The following is a 20,000-nucleotide window of genomic DNA, read 5'->3' on the forward strand; positions in this document are numbered from 1 at the left end:
CCACCACCACCACCACCACCACCACCACCTTCACCACCACCACCACCACCACCACCACCTTCACCACCACCACCACCACCACCTTCACCACCACCACCACCACCACCACCACCACACACCACCACTACCACACACCACCACTACCACCACTAACGCCGCCGCCGCCGCCACCACCACCACCACCACTGCCGCCGCCGCCGCCACCACCACCACCACCACCACCACCACCAATACCACACCTAAAACCAATAGCACTAGCTTACTACCATCAATATTAGTCTTTTTTTTCAGCACACGCTATCACACTACCACCACCACCACCACCACTACTAATCTCTACAACACAACACCATCCACACCACTGCCCACACCACCGCCTGCACCACCACCACCACTACCACCACCCCAACACAAAAACTATCGCCACCAGCATCATCACCACTATCAACATCACCACCATTATTAACATGCTTCAGTTCTCTTTCATAGGTTTATTTCTGTTGACAAAGCTATCTTCGTCAATGTTTTCCCTCTCGAGTTGCTGCTTCTTTCTTCCGTATTCCTCTCCTCTTTTACTATTTCAGCCTGTCTTAACTATATTTTGTCTTCCTTTCTTAACCCGAGGCGTGCATTTAGATGTCGCCACTTATACGTTTACCAATTTTAATACATCAACCTCACCACTAAAAATATCACCTAAAACCAATCTATGTCAGTGAATCTAGGCCGCTTCCCATTCATTACATTTTTCTATTCATTAACTCTTCCTGCTATAAGACTTTTACATTTACACCTTAAGCTCTGAAAGCTGTAGCCTTTAAACAAAAGCGGTGTTAAAACAGAGCCTTGCTGAAGGCTTTTTTAAACAATATTTTTCATGTTGAACTAACAAAGCGATATGGAAACAGATCCATGCCGAAAGCTTATTTAAACAAGTATGTTTCTTATTTAATCTAATGCTCTTGCTAGTCTTCAGGTCATCCCTGTTCTTATAAAAATTTATGATCAAATGAATGCCAGCCATGATTGTCCGACTTTTCTTTTACGCAAGCATATATCTAGGAACACGTTATCCGGTGAGACTTCTCATTTCGTTGAGTGTAATAGACGAAGATTTGACTGCTATTTCTGGAAGTTTGGGCGACCACATACAGACATCATCATAGGCGAGTATTTAAACTAATTCCAGCCGTAATCACCGTATCATGTTATCAGATTCAATATATCAAGGACTACATTACACAATACACTCTTCATTTATTTACAAACGAATGGTACACTACGAGATAAATTTAGCTGTTATTTTTAGCAAAGTGAAGTACGATGTTGAGGTTCACTCATTCGATTATTATTTGACAAACTGTTGACATCTGCATCTTCTTTTGGCGTTTCAAAGAAAGTTTTAATTTCTCTGAGATCATTTTCAAAATAAATATCAGACAACTTGGTAAAATATCCAAGAAACTAAGGCGACGAGCTGGCAGAATCGTTAACACGCCGGACAAAATGCTTAGCAACATTTCGTCCGTAACGCGGCGGACATTTTATTTCAGTATATTTGTTAGGGTCTATATCAGTGGCAAATATCTAAATTTAATACCCGGATGATTTGTAGGAAGGGCATTCAGTTGTGGAAACCATACCAAAAATGGAACGTAGGAGCAAGATGTGATCCATCGACCCACTCATCTAGTAGAATATTGACTCCAAATAGAAACTCACAGAATTCTAAACAATACCTTATATTGTTCTCTTTTATTAATATAAACACAATATAAGAGCAAGCACGTTTCGAGCGTGCGCACCGTTAACTTTGTTAACCAGATCTCAGATGGACGCTTTAGTGATAATTTATTATCACTGGCTTATACCAATATTTCCAGACATAGTTAAGTGCCTTCTTGCTTCTAAAACGACTGTGTTTACCTGAACGTATCAGGAACAGACTTTTAGGACAATGGAAGAATTTCTTACGAGGCTCGGCTGAAAAGTTCATAACCTAACCAAAATACTTTTATGGAATGTGACCAAATGAAGTTTATTCCTCAACATAGTCCGCCTTGCTTTCATTCCGTTGATAAAAAAACGTCACCAACAGTAGATATGACGTCATCATTGTAAGCAACAACCTGTTTGGACAAAATTCTTTGCTGTTGATGTCCCTGAGTTTGCGGTAGCAGAAATAATGTTTCAAATAGGAAAAGTCATTCAGATCAAGGTAGCCGAAGAAATTGGAACAATATTAAAAGAGAAGACTGTGCGATGGTACTGCCTGTTAGGTGATTGATAGGTTGTTTTATTAGGGAAATAGTTCAATGGAGACGATTGATAATCAATCATTATTTCAAAAGATTTTAAATCTCTATCCAATATTACCAGAGAATTATCTGGTTGGTTCTCATATTATCACAATATGATTTATGCCTTGTAAAATCCTGTTATACTGAAGTTCATGACAGACCAAAGTATGACTATAATCTGTTTGATATAGTGCTTTTTTTTTTTTTTTAGAAATGTAATACATTCTGAAATTGATAATGCTGAATTAAGGTTTGTTAATGTTCAAACTGTTGAAGACAGTAACGTGTTTTTAACACAGTTGAAGATATTAACACATTTTAACACATGCACCCATTACATTCTCTTAATGAATTGTTGGATTGAAAAGGTAGGTCTAATCTAACTTTTCAAGAGGAACAGTTTGCCAGAAATTCATCTGGAGTTTACTCTTTTACTCTTTTACTTGTTTCAGTCTTTTTACTGTGGCCATGCTGGAGCACCGCCTTTAGAATAATCTTACTATTTCTTTTAAAAAGGCTATATATTTCTGATCTTATGCAAAATTTCTTCCCATAATTCATAACACAAATATGAGTGCACAACAAACAAACACACACACACACACACACACACACACACACAAAGAACTGTATAGTGGTTTAACCTTGACAGATTTTGAAGAATTTGTGAGATCTAAAAATTAGATTATCAATAGGCGGCCTAAATCAGAGACTTAAGAATCAGAGAACGTTAAGAAAAAGATTAAATATAGTTACGTTACTACAAAGTACATCATGAAAATGCGCTGAACCAGCTAACTATCGAACTGAAACTTATTTATACTCCAGCTCAGAGACCGTAAAGAAATGCCTACTTTTCATCTTTTGTAGATTTAGTGTTTCTCTGACCCTGGCGCCAGGTACTGAACCAGAACTCATTCAAGTAAAGGACTCGTTAGTGGAAGAAAATCGAAAGTCTTATTTACAGTTCGAAATCTAATGGTGCAGCAGAAATATCAGTGCAAACAATTGAGTCTGCATTAAAATAATGTTGCAATACATCCTTCGCAAAGTTTAATGAACTTAAGTTTCCTTTCAACCATCGTCGTACGTCAGTTGCATACAAATTATCTCCAGCTGAGAAGTTACTTGGCAGACATTTAAGATTAGCTGTAAAACCCTATTTTTTTTTCTATGGGGTTTGACAAATGTTACATTACAAGAACAATTACCAGGAAATTTCCAGCAGATGCAAGTTATCTGATTTATACAAGTATAAACACTGCATGGGTTAAACGCGATGATGTAAAAGCTCAGTTTGTGCGTCAGTTGTTGAACAAATAACTTTTAAGCATACTTTCTTTCACAGGAATATCTGTCAATTAGAGAACACAAGTCTTGATACAATGAAGAGAAATTAATAACGTTTATGAAAGCTAATAATGTAATCAGTGGGTCGGTCGATGACAGCGACTTCTACATGTCTCTGGTAAAGTTGTCACTTGATCAGGTGATCCACTTGTTGCAATGTTTCTAACAAGCAACTAAATATCAATTTCTCCTCCTCCTCCTCCTCCTCCTCCTCCTCCTCCTCCTCCTCCTCCTACTACTACTACTACTACTACTACTACTACTACTACTACCACCACTACTACTACCACCACCACTACTACTACTACTACTACTACTACTACTACTACCACCACCACCACCACCACCACTACTACTACTACTACTACTACTACTACTACCACCACTACTACTACTACTACTACTACTACCACCACCACCACCACCACCACTACTACTATTACCGCCACCACCACCACTACCACCACCACCACCACCACCACCACCACCACCACTACTACTACTACTACTACTACCACCACCAACAACAACACCACCACCACCACTACTACTACTACCACCACCACCACCACCACCACCACCACTACTACTACTACTACTACTACTACTACTACTACTACTACTACTACTACTACTACTACTACTACTACTTCGCAACAACTTAGCAGTTGTACTCTACTACCACGATGTAGCATGTGTAGTACCTGCAAAACCTCGAAGGGAGTTCGGAAGCCACAAAGATATGATGACTAACACGATATATTTTCTGTGGGGAGTAAGGTTATATTTATAACTTCCTAAATGATATAAGGTCAAGCATGTAATTTTCATAAGGAATGATTGCAGGCGTATTTGAAGTATTTTTGTGAGGTAATTTTTCGATCTGTTTTTTTTTTCGTTTTTCCTTACATGTTATGAAATACGACGTTTTAATTTTAAGTTTATAGCCTATATAATCCTTACATATCAAAATTCAACTCAGATGTTTTATATTTTTATATTCAAATTTACTGAGAAAAACATAAATATGATGAAGACATATTATTTTTACTTCTTTTAAAGCAAAACCATGCATTAATCTAAATATCAAAAAGCTTAGAGAATATAAAAATCATTGAGACGTTGTGCTATACTCGTGATTATATTGTACCAGATCTTGAAAAAGTCAGTTTTTATTTCGACTACCAAGCGGGTGACTAAAACAAACCGTGACCTCCTCATGTAATTTATGCAGCATATATAAGTGATATGAGTGACTGCTTGAAAAACAGATGTCCACAATGCCTTTTGCAGTGCTCATGATTTAGAAGAAGCAATCAAATCAGTTCCTGCAACTTACTCTTCCTTGCGATTAAACTATATTTATCATGAAGTATATCTGCCACTTAAATGCGGCTAAACCCTAAGGGTGAATGTTACTGTTGCTTTTAGCCCCAGGAGAACATCTCCGCCAGTTGGCTATTGACACACTTTCTGTGCCCTGTCGGTATTTGCAAAGGGAAGTTATCCTTCCCATCGTCGATCTGACGTGATACGCACGGACCCGGGTTTCTGGGTTTAAGTGGTAAATATACTTCACGTTGTCGTGCAGTTACTGTTTATACCTCGTTCAGAGATTTAACATTGCTTGTATATTTATCATGTTTTGATGGTATATACGTATTAATAATATACATTTATAAGTAAGCCTAGTAATGAAATTTAAATGAAGGTAAACATCATTGTTACACAGTGTGTATACAACATGCATAAAGAAAGAAGTATGTGCCGCTATAGAGATTAGCTGCTGCGCTTATGTCACGGCCTATTCGAAAATGGAAGAGAAAAAGGATAACTCCAAGTAGCTGTTTCGAAACCTCCAGCTTCTATAACCCGATTTTAAATTCACATTTATACCGATAATAACTGGTGCTCTTGTTTCTGTGATTCTAAATGACATGCTGGAGAAGCTGGGATTTTCAGAAAAAGAAATAAACCAGTTAACATGCATTACAAATACAATCTGTTGGCAGAATAGTCAAAATAATGCAAGAGTTTTCTCAGGTTCAAACTGCAAATTTGTTTTTACAATCAAGATTCCAGCGATGGAGTTTGTATCTTTGTTAAAAACCAACTACTTTCTTACAGGAACATTTTAAATAATTGAAGATGGAAAAGAACATATTTTTTATTTTTTTTTTTTATTTATGTGTTTCAGCCAAGTGGCTGCGGTCATATATATATATACATGTCTCTTAAAGGATAGAGCTCAAAATCAATGCATTGAAGATACTGTGAGTTTTTGGCTAAGACTGTTAACAGATACTATATATTTTGTAAAATTTGTTTTATAAAAGTATATATTTAATATATATATATATATATATATATATATAATGATTGACCGTTGACTGAACACTATTCAATTTTTTTTCTCCGTGTTTTTCTCCTTGTCTCCGTATTCTTTCTGTTGAAGAGCGTAGCTCGAAACGTCAAAGACTTTCCGTATTCCCGAGCGTCATACTAATACATCCTTTTGTTATTTACACCACCTGTCCTCGTCTGTTGTTATTATTTGTATATTCTCCCATATATATATATATATATATATATATATATATATATATATATATATATATAATCTTTTACTTGCTTCAGACATTAGACTGCGGCCATACTGGGGCAACGTCTTGAAGGATATTTTGGTCGAATGAATCGACTCAAGTACTGATTTTTTAAAAGCCTGGTAGTTATTCTATCGGTTTCTTTTGTCAAACTGCTAAGTGACGGGGACGCAAACACACCAACATCGGTTTCAAGCGATGGTGTGGGACAAATACAACTATAAAGACAGACACACAGACACGCATACACACATACACACGCACACGCACACGCACACACACACACACACACACTCACACACACACACACACACACACACACACACACACACACACACACACACACACACACAAAAACACATATACACAATGGGTTTCTTTCAGTTTCCGTCTACCAAATCTACTCAGAAGCCTTGAGACGACTCAAGGCTAAAACGGAAGATACTTGCCCAAGGTGTCACGCAGTGGTACTGAACTCAGAACCATGTTGCTGAGAAGCAAGTCTCTTACCATTGAGCCATGCCATGCTAAGAAATTATAAACAAGATGCAACTTTCATGATAAAGGTTAAGAAAGCAAATTTCAATGTCTCGTAAAAAAAAAAGTCCGCTAGGCGCAGGAGTGGCTGTGTGGTAAGTAGCTGACTTACTAACCACATGGTCTCGGGTTCAGTTCCATTGCGGGGCAACTTGGACAATTTTCTTCTACTATAACCTCGGGCCGACCAAAACCTTATGAGTGGATTTGGTAGACGGAAACTGAAAGAAGCCCGTCGTATGTATGTATATATGTATGTGTGTATATGTTTGTGTGTTTGTGTTTGTCCCCCCCCCCCACATTGCTTGACAACTGATGCTGGTGTGTTTAGGTCCCCGTAACTTAGCGGTTCGGTAAAAGAGACCGGTAGAATAAGTACTAGGCTTACAAAGAATTAGTCCTGGGTTCGATTTGATTCGACTAAAAGCGGTGCTCCAGCATGGCCGCAGTCAAATGACTGAAACAAGTAAAAGAGTAAAAGAGAAAGAGAGAGTAACTGTATAACGAACCCATGATAAACAATTATTATACTCATACTTATAAAAAGAATCGTCATCTACAATAACAGCCCCGCTAACATTTCGAAATCTCACAGGAATATGTATAACACATGACTACTGGAACAAGCAGTTTAAAATCCATCATTCAGCTCCATTAAGAAAAATGAAACGATGACCCAAAGTTCCCTTGCCCTCATAAATCGAGTATGTTATGAACACAATGAATGCAACAGCGATTAGCATATTCATGTTCAAATCTACTGGAACGTATTAAGAATGAATATGTATGACATCCTTCTGACTCTCGCTGTTCGCTATGCACCCAACGATTTATTAAAGTTATTTCCTATTAATTTTTATTCTCTATATCTACGCACAGATGCGCGTGCACACAGATACACTCACACGGTACAACTTCAAGAACGCATAGTTGCACAACACCCCAATCGTTAATTTTTATGGTTGGATCCTCTGCTATTCAAACTCGATTCTCTAGCATTTATCAATTTCTTACAAACATACTAATAAGTTCTTAAATTTCGTAATCTTTGCAACCACATTTATTTCCTTACCATAGTCAAGTTTGTGGAGACGCAATGGCCCAGTGGTTAGGGCAGCGAACTCGCGGTCATAGGATCGCGGTTTCGATTCCCAGACCGGCCGTTGTGAGTGTTTATTGAGCGAAAACACTTAAAGCTCCACGAGACTCCGGCAGGGGATGGTGGCGAACCCTGCTGTACTCATTCACCACAACTTTGTCTCACTCTTTCTTCCTGTTTCTGTTGTGCCTGTAATTCAAAGGGTCAGCCTTGTCACACTGTGTCACGCTGAATCTCCCCGAGAACTATGTTAAGGGTACACGTGTCTGTGGAGTGCTCACCCACTTGCACGTTAATTTCACGAGCAGGCTGTTCCGTTGATCGGATCAACTGGAACCCTCGACGTCGTAAGCGACGGAGTGCCAACAACAACATAGTCAAGTTTATAACGCATAATTTCTTTAAAAAAAATTTCATTCTGCATATACACAGATAGGTTTACTACTACTACTACATATATATATATATGTATGCATATATAGATATGCTTACTCTCAACAACCCTCAAGTTAGCTATTTTCGAATAATCTTTGCATTTTAATTTTTAATTCTCTACCATCCCCATAAATTTATAATTCTCACAACAATCTTAAGTTCTACTGAATTTCCACAGCGCATCATTATGGCTAATAAATGATATTTAATATTTAACACACACACGCATAGACACACGCATGTATGCATGTATATATATATATATATATATATATATATATATATATATATATATACACACACACACAGACTCATGTATACATATATAAATATAAACAAACATACACACACACACAGACTCATGTATACATATATAAATATAAACAAACATACACACACATATATATAGTGTGTATATATACATACATACATACATATATATATATATATATATATATATATATATATATGTGTGTGTGTGTGTGTGTGTGTGTGTGTGTGTGTGTGTGTGTGTGTATGTATGTATGTATGTATGTATTTCTTATACAAATATATAATATTTAAGATTAGACAAATGCGCAAGCATACAGTTTGTTGGAAAGTGTGCGATCATCTTGAATACCTGATCGTATAATTTATAACTATCTCAACTCTCAAAATGCCTTATAATATATTAAGATATCACCCGAGCACGAGCAATTTTGCATATATGCATACGTATTTATAATCACATAACTTCACGTTTATGGTCACATAATTTAATTTTGATCTTTCATCTATCATTTATCCACCTTTCAAAGATAAAATTTATTGTGTAACTGATGTAAACAAGAGGACTTTGGCATGGAAGTCAGCCCCCCATAATATACATGATTTAAAAATTTTCTTGAAAAATGTCTAAGACCGGGTTGAAGAATATGGACACTTGACTGCGTAATCTACAACATTATGAATTTATCATCAATTTATATTCCAAACGTGTCAACAGCAGATAAACATCAATAATCCCATTTCCCCTTTATACCTATTACCTGACCAATGATTGAAAATGCACGGACTTCTCTCTCTTCCCCTACCGTTTTTCTTCCCTTTGTTTTCTGCTGATTCAAAACAAGCTTGTCTATTTATCGTCAACAATGGATTGCCTATAGTTCACATCATATGATGGTCGGGAACGGGAAATTTGAAAAGCTAGATGTAAGGTGCCAGCTCTAGTAACCATATGTGGTGTGTGTGTACGTATATAAGACATCATGAAGAAGAATGGAGTTTCTTCTACTACTACCTTCTATCTTTTATCTTTTACTTGTTTCAGCCATTTGACTGCGGCCATGCTGGAGCACCGCCTTTAGTCGAGCAAATCGACCCCAGAGCTTATTGTGTAAGCGTAGTACTTATTCTATCAGTCTCTTTTGCCGAACCGCTAAGTTACGGGGACGTAAACACACCAGCGTCGGTTGTCAAGCGATGTTGTGTGTGTGTGTGTGTGGGGGGGCAAACACGGACACACAAACATATACACACACACACACACACATATATATACATATACGACAGGCTTCTTCCAGTTTCCGTCTACCAAATCCACTCACAAGGCTTTGGTCGGCCCGAGGCAATAGTAGAAGGCACTTACCCAAGGTACCACGCAGTCGATCTGAATCCATGACCATGTGGTTGGTAAGCAAGCTACTTACCACACAGCCACTCCTGCGTCTATGTATATAAATATTCATTTGCATTCTAAAAGATCATTCTAGGTTTGAATTATATCAAAACTATAGCAATGCCATATTTCATGATTCTCACATCTAGAATATATTTTAAGAAGGACCGTCTAAGACTGAATTCTTCAATTCGCTTCACTCATCTGCATAGGTAAAACCTTGAACAAAGCTACATAAGAATGTGTACTGGATGAATATATACTGCAAGTGAACCAACTAAATGCGCATAAATGCTACATCAAAAGAAATTAAGACACTTATGCAGCAGAAACACGTGTCGGACTGGAATTCAATTTGAATTGAATGTGAATAATTATGTGGCTGTGTGGTAAGTAGCTTCCTTACCAACCACATGGTTCTGGGTTCAGTCCCACTGCGTGGCACCTTGGGCAAGTGTCTTCTACTATAGCCTTGGGCCGACCAAAGCCTTGTGAGTGGATTTGGTAGACGGAAACTGAAAGAAGCCCGTTGTATATCTGTATATATATATATGTGTGTGTATATGTTTGTGTGTCTGTTTTTGTCTCTCCTCCCCAACATCACTTGACAACTGATGCTGGTGTGTTTACGTCCCCGTAACATAGCGGTTCGGTAAAACAGACCGATAGAATAAGTACTAGACTTACAAAGAATAAAGCCTGGAGTCGATTTGCTCGACTAAAGGCGGTGCTCCAGCGTGGCCGCAGTCAAATGACTGAAACAAGTAAAAGAATAAAAGAAAGAAAGAATAAACAAGTTTTGAAGATGTATAATTCGCCCTTCTCCGTTATGATGTATTGATTACAGACTCTGTAAGCTGTATGTAATCTAATGACACGAACTCAGTCTTTACCTATCTAGTAAAGCATCATGTAATTGCTTATTTTAAACAAATCTATATGTTCTCTATTGTTCAGGTGTTCCCAACCGGTGGTTCCCGACCCGCGGGAAGCGGGGTCGCGAAGCCTTGGCAGAGAGTCGCGTAGCCTTGCTAGAAGTGGCTTGGATAATATTAATTTCAACTATCAACTGATAGTAGTGGGTCACGTGGGTTTCAAGCTTTTGGGTACGGGGTCGCGAGTGCAAAAAAACGTTGGGAATCGCTGCTATTGTTCAATATGGTTAGCCAGAACCTGGATTATATCAGATTGCTAATAAGGTACCTGCCCGGATTCCAAATCCTTATTCTTTTACTTGACCCACACACACAGACACACGCGCGCGCGCACACGCACACATCTTATAAACCGAAAAGAAGGTAAGAAGTGGCTTTAACTGCAAAACACTACAATTGTTTTTGTGCAGTGGTAACACCTATTAGTTACTGAGTTCTCTATTATGCTATTACATATTTTACAAATAATCACAAAAATTTTATAAATAATTACAAAAGATACAATAATACAAATCATAGTTTACAAGGATATAGTAGAAGACTCTTGGCCAAGGTGCCACGCAGTGAGACTGAACCCGGAACCATGTGGTTGGTAAGCAAGCAACTTACCACACAAGCACTCCTGCGCCTGTTAGAAAACTTAAGATATATATATATATATATATATATATATATATACACACATACATATGTACATACATACAAGCATACATACATTCATATATACATACATATATACTTGCATAGATAGATAGATAGATAGATACATACATACATACATACATACATACATACATACATACATACATTTCTTCTGCTATAGCAATATTTCTTGCATTTATCAGCATGAATACACTTGCACGTAGAAAACCCACCGGTCTCAATTGACCATCGCCATTGTAAGCGGACACCTCAAAATTTCTATCTTTATACACTACACTGAAGTCACTCATGTGTTGAATCAAACATCAAAAGACAATACGCGCGCGCGTGTGTGCGCGCGTGCGATGTGCGTGTGTCTGTGTGCGTGCGCGTGAGTATGTATTACTAAACATCTAGTGTAAATTAAACACTAAAATTGGCGGCGATCTGCATGGTTGGTTCGCTTGTTCTGGTGACTGATGCCAACATCAGCAAAATTAAACCGATTCATAATTAGATGTGACACCAGTTAGAAAATTAGTTTCGGCTTTCAAAATTTGATGTCAGATAACAAATATTGACTAAATTCTATTATTAAACTATAACATCACTAAAGATTGTTCACCATATTTCTGGCAATAACATTTGTTAATTCTCATCGAAGATTTTCCTTTAAAAGTAGTTAAACCGTGTAGGACAAAAACAAATTTTAGATGACTTAGACAAAGGGTTGGCAAACTTTTTATATCATTGACCCCTTAATGGAATTACTGATAACTTATCGACCCCCGACATGTAAATTTCTAAAATAAAATAAATATCTATAATTTGTAATAAAATATCTTGATTTGAAAACAATAATTCCTTCGTTCTTTGTTTCGTTACCGCTTTTTGATAAGAAATATTTAAAGAAGTTTAATGAAATTTATAAAGAACAATAAAATTTGACTCACATTATTTTTCATCTAACCAAAATATCGTCCCCTTTGATAGACTCATAGAATCCACCCCCAGATAACCCCTTTGCTTACTCCTTGCTTTGATAGATGAGGAGTAGTAATTCCCAATATTGTTTTCAAGACTCTATGGAGAGAGTAAGTGTAAAAGTTATCCTCGCAGAAGATACCTGCATTGACTACTTTCAACTGAGTTGCTGGCACTCCGTCAATTACGACGTCGAGGGTTCCAGTTGATCCGATCAACGGAACAACCTGCTCGTGAAATTAACGTGCAAGTGGCTGAGCACTCCACAGACACGTGTACCCTTAACGTAGTTCTCAGGGAGATTCAGCCTTGTCACACAGAGTATGACAAGGCTGGCCTTTTGAATTACAGGTACAACAGAAACAGGAAGTAAGAGTGTGAGAAAGTTGTGGTGAAAGAGTACAGCAGGGTTCGCCACCATACCCTGCCGGAGCCTCGTGGAGCTTTTAGGTGTTTTCGCTCAATAAACACTCACAACGCCCGTTCTGGGAATCGAAACCGCGGTCCTTTGACTGCGAGTCCGCTGCCCTAACCACTGGGCCATTGCGCCTCCACTTTCAACAGAGTAAACCCAAGCTAAATATACCCACAGACCAAATGGTGGTGTTAAACATTCCATACAGTTACGGCTATTTCATGCTTACGGAAATTGTAAAGTACGACTATTAATTTCGGGATGCAGTCTGTAATTTCGCTCTTACAGAAACTTTGTATTGCATAGTTTTAAATTGTTAACAATTTAAAACTACACTTTCTTCTTAGCTCAGTGGCCACTTGCGCTTTAGTTAAGATCAAAGTATATAGTTAACGATCTGGAAAAATATCATCACATTACACACATACATACACACACATACATGTATATATAATGTACATAATGTGAGTACATATACATACATACATATATATATATGTGTATGTGTGTTTATGTGCATGTGTTTCTATCATCAACACAAACACACGAACCAGCTGCAGCAGTAATATATAGTATGGAGTAGATTAGCAAATCCATTTCAAATAAAACCATAATGTGTATTTTTAAAAGTTGAAATGAAAGGTCTTTGATCTCAGGTCTACGAGGATTAATTAAACAGCCACAACAATACAATTAATATGAAAATATAACGACTATAACACCAGCAATATCCGCCCACAATCATTAACTTCTAAACCAATGCAACCCACATCCTCCTCACTATCAGTCCACTAACTCACGAATCCAACTGGCTGCACCAGATATTAGCATGTACACCAACACGTGTGTGCATGAGTGTGAATGAGTATTTGTGTGTGACTCTGTGTATGTGTATGCGGGTGTGTGTGTGTATTTATATTTTAAGTCAGAAGTGAAAGGAGCAAACTGTCTATAAAATGCGGTGTAACTTCAGCTAACTGTAATCATATAATACTTCGTCTTTTCCAGTCGTTCACTTTCTTCATTTCATTTTCATTATTACATGAACAGGAAGGCGGCGAACTGGCAGAAGCGTTAGCACGCCGGGCGAAGTGCTAACCAGTATTTCGTCTGTCTTTATGTTCTGAGTTCAAATTTCGCCGAGGTCGACTTTATCTTTCATCCTTTCTAGGCCGATAAATTAAGTACCAGTTATGCACTGGGGTCGGTGTAATCGACTTAATCCATTTGTCTGTCCTTGTTTGTCCCCTCTATGTTTAGCCCTTTGTGGGCAATAAAGAAATAAGAAACGTTAGCACGCCGGGCGAAGTGCTAAGTAGTATTTCGTCTGTCTTTACGTTCTGAGTTCAAATTCCGCCGAGGTCGACTTTGCCTTTCATCCTTTCGAGGTCGATAAATTAAGTACCAGTCGATAAATTAAGTACCAGTTGCGTACTGGAGTCGATCTAATCGACTGGACCCCTTCCCAAAAATTTCCGGCCTTGTGTCTAGAGTAGAAAAGATTATTACATGAATAGGAATCAGACAGTTCTCCTCTCGCACAAATCAGATCATTCCTGGGGCAACTATGTTTTTATTAAATATTTGTTGTGGATAATTAATCGCCACCGCTGTTGGATTTGCCTTCAGTCTATGATATCTTGAAAGACGCTATCAAGTTGACCTGAAGGAAGTAGTGCGAAAAGGAACCCTAAAAGGATTACACTGGATGTTAAGCTTGATACTTTCAAAAGAGTTGATGCGGAGGCAAAACTAGGTTATATTGCCAAAACATTAATCTTGTCACATCTAAAGTGGAAACAATACGTGACAACAGAGAGAGAATTATATCAAGTGCTCAAGAAGCTTCTTCGTTGACTGTCCGGACTTTGTTTTACCATAGATCTAATATAATGCTTGTGGAGGCGCAATGGCCCAGTGGTTAGGGCAGCGGACTCGCGGTCATAGGATCGCGGTTTCGATTCCCAGACAGGGCGTTGTGAGTGTTTATTGAGCGAAAACACCTAAAGCTCCACGAGGCTCCGGCAGGGGATGGTGGAGAACCCTGCTGTACATTTTCACCACAACTTTCTCTCACTCTTTCTTCCTGTTTCTGTTGTGCCTGTAATTCAAAAGGTCAGCTTTGTCACACTGTGTCACGCTGAATATCCCCGAGAACTACGTTAAGGGTACACGTGTCTGTGGAGTGCTCAGCCACTTGCGCGTTAATTTCACGAGCAGGCTGTTCCGTTGATCGGATCAACTGGAACCCTCGACGTCGTAAGCGACGGAGTGACAACAACAACAAATATAATGCTTAAAATGGAACGAAACTTGGGTGTATGGAACGAGGATCGGAATCGGCGTAATGTGACGATAGACATGATGGGTAATTCAAAAAAGAACCAAACGTTTATAGAAAAAGATTCGCATAAAAAGGAAGGTGAAACTTCTAATGAAAAATCCTTTTTGATTAATAAAGTCTGGTTTAAAAGGTTTAAAAGCGCATACATTTACACAACCTGAAAATGTTGATGAAACTGTACATAAATGGAAGCGCATGCGCACTAGAACTTTTATTTCCGGAGAAGAAAAATCAGCACCATAATTTAAAGCTTCCAAAAATCGGCTGATACTTCTTTGTATGTGTGTCTGTGTGTGCCGGAATGGCGCTGGTTATATGCAACTAAAACTCCTACACGTGTATCACTCCGAAAATTCAAGGGCTCTTAAATGTTACGCGAAATTTAGTCTACTTCCGATTTGGCGTTCAAATAAAAAGAAATAGAGGAAAAACCTTTTCAAAGACTGGCTTTAAGACGTTTTTGTTCTGTCAGATAGAATATTTCCCCCAAAACATAGCTTTTTTAGACAATGCACCGAGCCACCCAGCGAATTTAGATGACAAGAGTACAACTTCTTTGCTCCAGCCAATGGGTCAAGTTGTGATAGCTAACTTCAAGATATATTATATGAGAAGAACTTACAAACAAATTATGAAGGCAGTTGACTGGGACGATAAACCTACAGTTAGAAATTTCTGGAAGAAATTCAACATAATGCATACTGTGGATAATATAGCTGAGCCATGAGATGAAGTGAAAACCTTTACCTTTGGATAGCACTTGGAGGAGTATATGGCCAAACTATATCCGTGACATTACAAGTTTTTCTCAAGCAGAAAGTCTACAGCAAATTCGGACAGATATATTGCGACTCTTGCAAAGGATGTAAGATTTAAGGAAGTTATAGCGGATTATTTGACTGAGTTACTAATGTCTCAGAAAGGAAGTTTATTTAACGAGGAACCAATGTTTTAGCAATAGAACAAGCTGAGAATGTAGATAAGCCACTTCAATTGGCTACAAGTATTTTTGTTAAAGGATTGAGACTTATAGAGGAAGGTTTTCAGGTTTTTGCTGATAATGATTCTAATCGAGAACGTAACATAAAAATTACAAGAGGAGTTCACAATAAGCCCAGTTTCTATACCGAACTGTACAAAGAAACGATGTGTCATAAACAGCATAACTTTGAAGGAGCTCTTCGACCCTCAAGCTGATGTTCGTGATATTAAACTATAAGATGGCAAATATTGTCTTTTGTCCTCCTGGTAACGCTCGTTCCACCACCGCCTCTCATACAGTTGTCAACATCTTTTGTGGTAAGAACGTACTCCTTCGATATTAAGATTCTTATTCATTCCCCAACGTATTCCTCTTGAACTGTTTTCGTGTTTTTATGTATCTACACCGTACCGTGTATGCTTAAAAGTTGTTGCTTTCATGTACAAAGGTAATCTTGTTGCTTGTTCTGTGTTGTTGATTTTTTCGAGCTTCTTTCAGTTTTATCTTTGTTCTTCGAAAACGTCCGTAGGAATGCAATCCCACTTGATAATATGAAAATCAATAAAAGGCGGCGAGCTGGCAGAAACGTTAGCACGCCGGGCGAAATGCTTAGCGGTATTTCGTCTACCGTTACGTTCTGAGTTCAAATTCCGCCGAGGTTGACTTTGCATTTCATCCTTTCGGGGTCGATTAAATAAGTACCAGTTACGCACTGGGGTCGACCTAATTGACTTAGTCTCTTTGTCTGTCCTTGTTTGTCCCCTCTACGTTTAGCCCCCAGTGGACAATAAAGAAATAAATCTGAAAATCAAAAAAAAGAAAAAAATCAACTTCCCATTATGGAATTTCTCTTTACGGTTAGATTTTCAAGAACGCATTATTTCCGTAAAGCGGAGGATTAATGTAATAGAGTTCACCCGAGAGAATGCAGTTACTCGCGGCACCGTACTGCGAGACTAAATTGATAACCACGAAGTCGACTTCTTAACCAGATATCTATGTCTGTGCCCACGAATAATGTGCTAACCGTTTCAGCTGGTCAATGATGATTATAAAATATACTGACTGTATAATTATATCTACAACATTTAATGTATAGAGTATATAATAATATAAGAAAGCAGAATTGTTAAAAGATTTATAACCCAACTGTTATCGAAATGGTCGTAACCTAAGAATAAATGTGATACTAATGTCACCATACATTTGCTGGTGAGACTAAATATATATATTTATGTGTGTGTCTGTATGTGCATGTGTGGAGAGAGGGTAGAGAGAGAAAGAGGAGAAGAATATGACGTTTCGGGCATGGCTATTCGTCGGATATAGGAAGCTACCAAGCACAAATATCAAACTTTAATCTCAGAGCACTTGTATAAATATTTAAAACTTAAATTTTAAAGACAAGGTTTTCTTTCCAAGACAAAGCTTTATTTCTAGTGTCAGTTCTTATTGATTACTGACACTCTTAAAACTTCTATATAATATAATGATATACTAATATAATGATATACTAATATAGTGCTCATTCATTTATATCATATAAGCTCACTCGTAAAGGAATATGCCATTAACATGCATACACAAGAAATTTTTAATGACACCCATAGGCATTCTACTTGATTCGCATAGATTCATTGATCCATTCATTTGCACAAAGAAGCCATTATTAGCCCACAAATGTGCTGTTCCCTTTTCCCCACAACCGCAATTAGCGGCATAGAATATCCCCACTGCTCCATGTAAATCCCTAGAGGTGTAGCGAGAGGGCGAGGTTGAGGAAAGGATCAGTTTTCATTGGAGTCGGTGTTAAGAGGTGTAACATTTTTCCTGGTCTAGCATGTTTGTTACTTCAAGTGGCGTTCCAATAAGTGTCTTTATCCCTTGTCGTTTCACTGCCCGATATCGAACCTCTCCTTTTTGCACTCTCCTGTCATATATATATTGTAGGTCGTTCCCCCAGAGTCATGCACTAAACACTTCTAGCATTTCGTCTTACCAGAACCTCCACCCTCAATAACTTCCTCCCTGCTCATGGAATATCCTTAGATATACAACCAAGAAAAGTTGAAGACGAGCCTCATGCCTGGAGCAATACGAACCACTCTATATCTTTCAATAAATACATCAAACGCGCGCACACGCACATACAATACATACGCGCACGTACACATATTAGTAATATTAGGCTGTGTGGAGGTGCCGACATGGCTGTGTGGTAAGTAGCTTGCTTACCACATGGTTCCGGGTTATATATATATATATAAATATATATATATATATATATATATATATATATATATATATATATATATATATATATATATATATATTGGAGTGGCTGTGTGATAAGTAGCTTGCTTACCGACCACATGGTTCTGGGTTCAGTCCCACTGCGTGGCACCTTGGGCATGTGTCTTCTACTATAGCCTCGGGCCGACCAAAGACTTGTGAGTGGATTTGGTAGACGGAAAATGAAAGAAGCCCGTCGCATATCTATATATATATATATGTATGTATGTATGTGTGGGTATATGTTTGTGTGTCTGTGTTTGTCCCCGAACATCGCTTGACAACCGATGCTGGTATGTTTACATCCTCGTAACTTAGCGATTCGGCAAAAGAGACTGATAGAATAAGTACTAGGCTTACAAATAATAAGTCATGGGGTCGGTTTGTTCGACCAAAGTCGGTGCTCCAGCATGGCCGCAGTCAAATGACTGAAACAAATAAAAGAATAAACGAATAACATAGGTACACCGAGTGTGACGTTAAAATTCTGGTCATGTGACCACATGGGTTAAACACAAATATGGCTGCATTCATCGCGTTGCATCCCCGAGTGATGCGTTTGACTCTAATCGTTCTGCTTAACCAGCTGGACAAAAACAAAATCAATTTCCGTTTCCCACTTTTGCAACTTCCGGTTCCGTCTCTAAATTCACGATATCCCGGATATGTAAGAAGCTAAACAGAAAGAAAAGTTAAAGAACCCCGAAATTACTACGAAGAAGACGCAATATTCCGTCATTAGAAATAATAATTAGATAAAATAGATTAGAAACGTAATTAATCTCTGACCTTCTGCAGTATTCTGTTTTCTTTTAGTATTTCTTCAAAATCAGTCGGCATCATTTCTAAGGATTTCTGGAAATAAAAACGTAAATGAAACTTACTAAAATAATTAAATGTTAAATGAAACGGAATTAACCGTTTCTCAGTTTTTGTTCGGCTGAAAATTCTTTATTCCTTCTCTGTCTTCCTTTCTCCTTCTTTTCTCTCTCTTCTCTCTTTCTCTCTCTCTCACACACACACACACTCTCTCTCTCTCTCTCTTTCTCTTTCTCTTTCTTTCTTTGGCCAATCTCCAGCCGAATTTATATATTCGCACAGCGGATGCAGGAAGCTGGTATGACTAGCTACAGCAGAATTAACATCTCATCTCTTCATCTCTTTCTTACCACCACCACCACCACCACCACCACCACCACCACCACCACAAACCACCACTACCACCACGACCACCACAACAACCACGACCACGACTACGACCACGACGACCACCACCACCACCAACACGACGACGACGACGACGACGACGACGACCACCACCACCACCACCACCAACAACAACAACCATGACCACGACCACGACCAACCACCACCACTACCACCATCACCGCCATCAGCACCAACGCTAACACCCCAGCA

General features: G+C 38.4%; 1 protein-coding gene across 3 annotated transcripts in view; it reads right to left on the reverse strand.

Moving 5' to 3' along the window:
- LOC128247021 (uncharacterized) overlaps positions 1 to 20,000 on the reverse strand; it is an 811,207-nt gene that overhangs the window by 51,025 nt on the left and 740,182 nt on the right. For all 3 annotated transcript variants that reach the window (XM_052965583.2, XM_052965578.2, XM_052965575.2), the window contains exon 10: positions 19,371 to 19,436. In XM_052965583.2, coding sequence (XP_052821543.1) covers positions 19,371 to 19,436 — 66 coding nt within the window. The remainder of the gene's footprint in view (positions 1 to 19,370; positions 19,437 to 20,000) is intronic.

Source organism: Octopus bimaculoides, chromosome 1 (genome assembly GCF_046866305.1).
Source record: "Octopus bimaculoides isolate indiv1 chromosome 1, ASM4686630v1, whole genome shotgun sequence".
Lineage (NCBI taxonomy): Eukaryota > Metazoa > Mollusca > Cephalopoda > Octopoda > Octopodidae > Octopus > Octopus bimaculoides.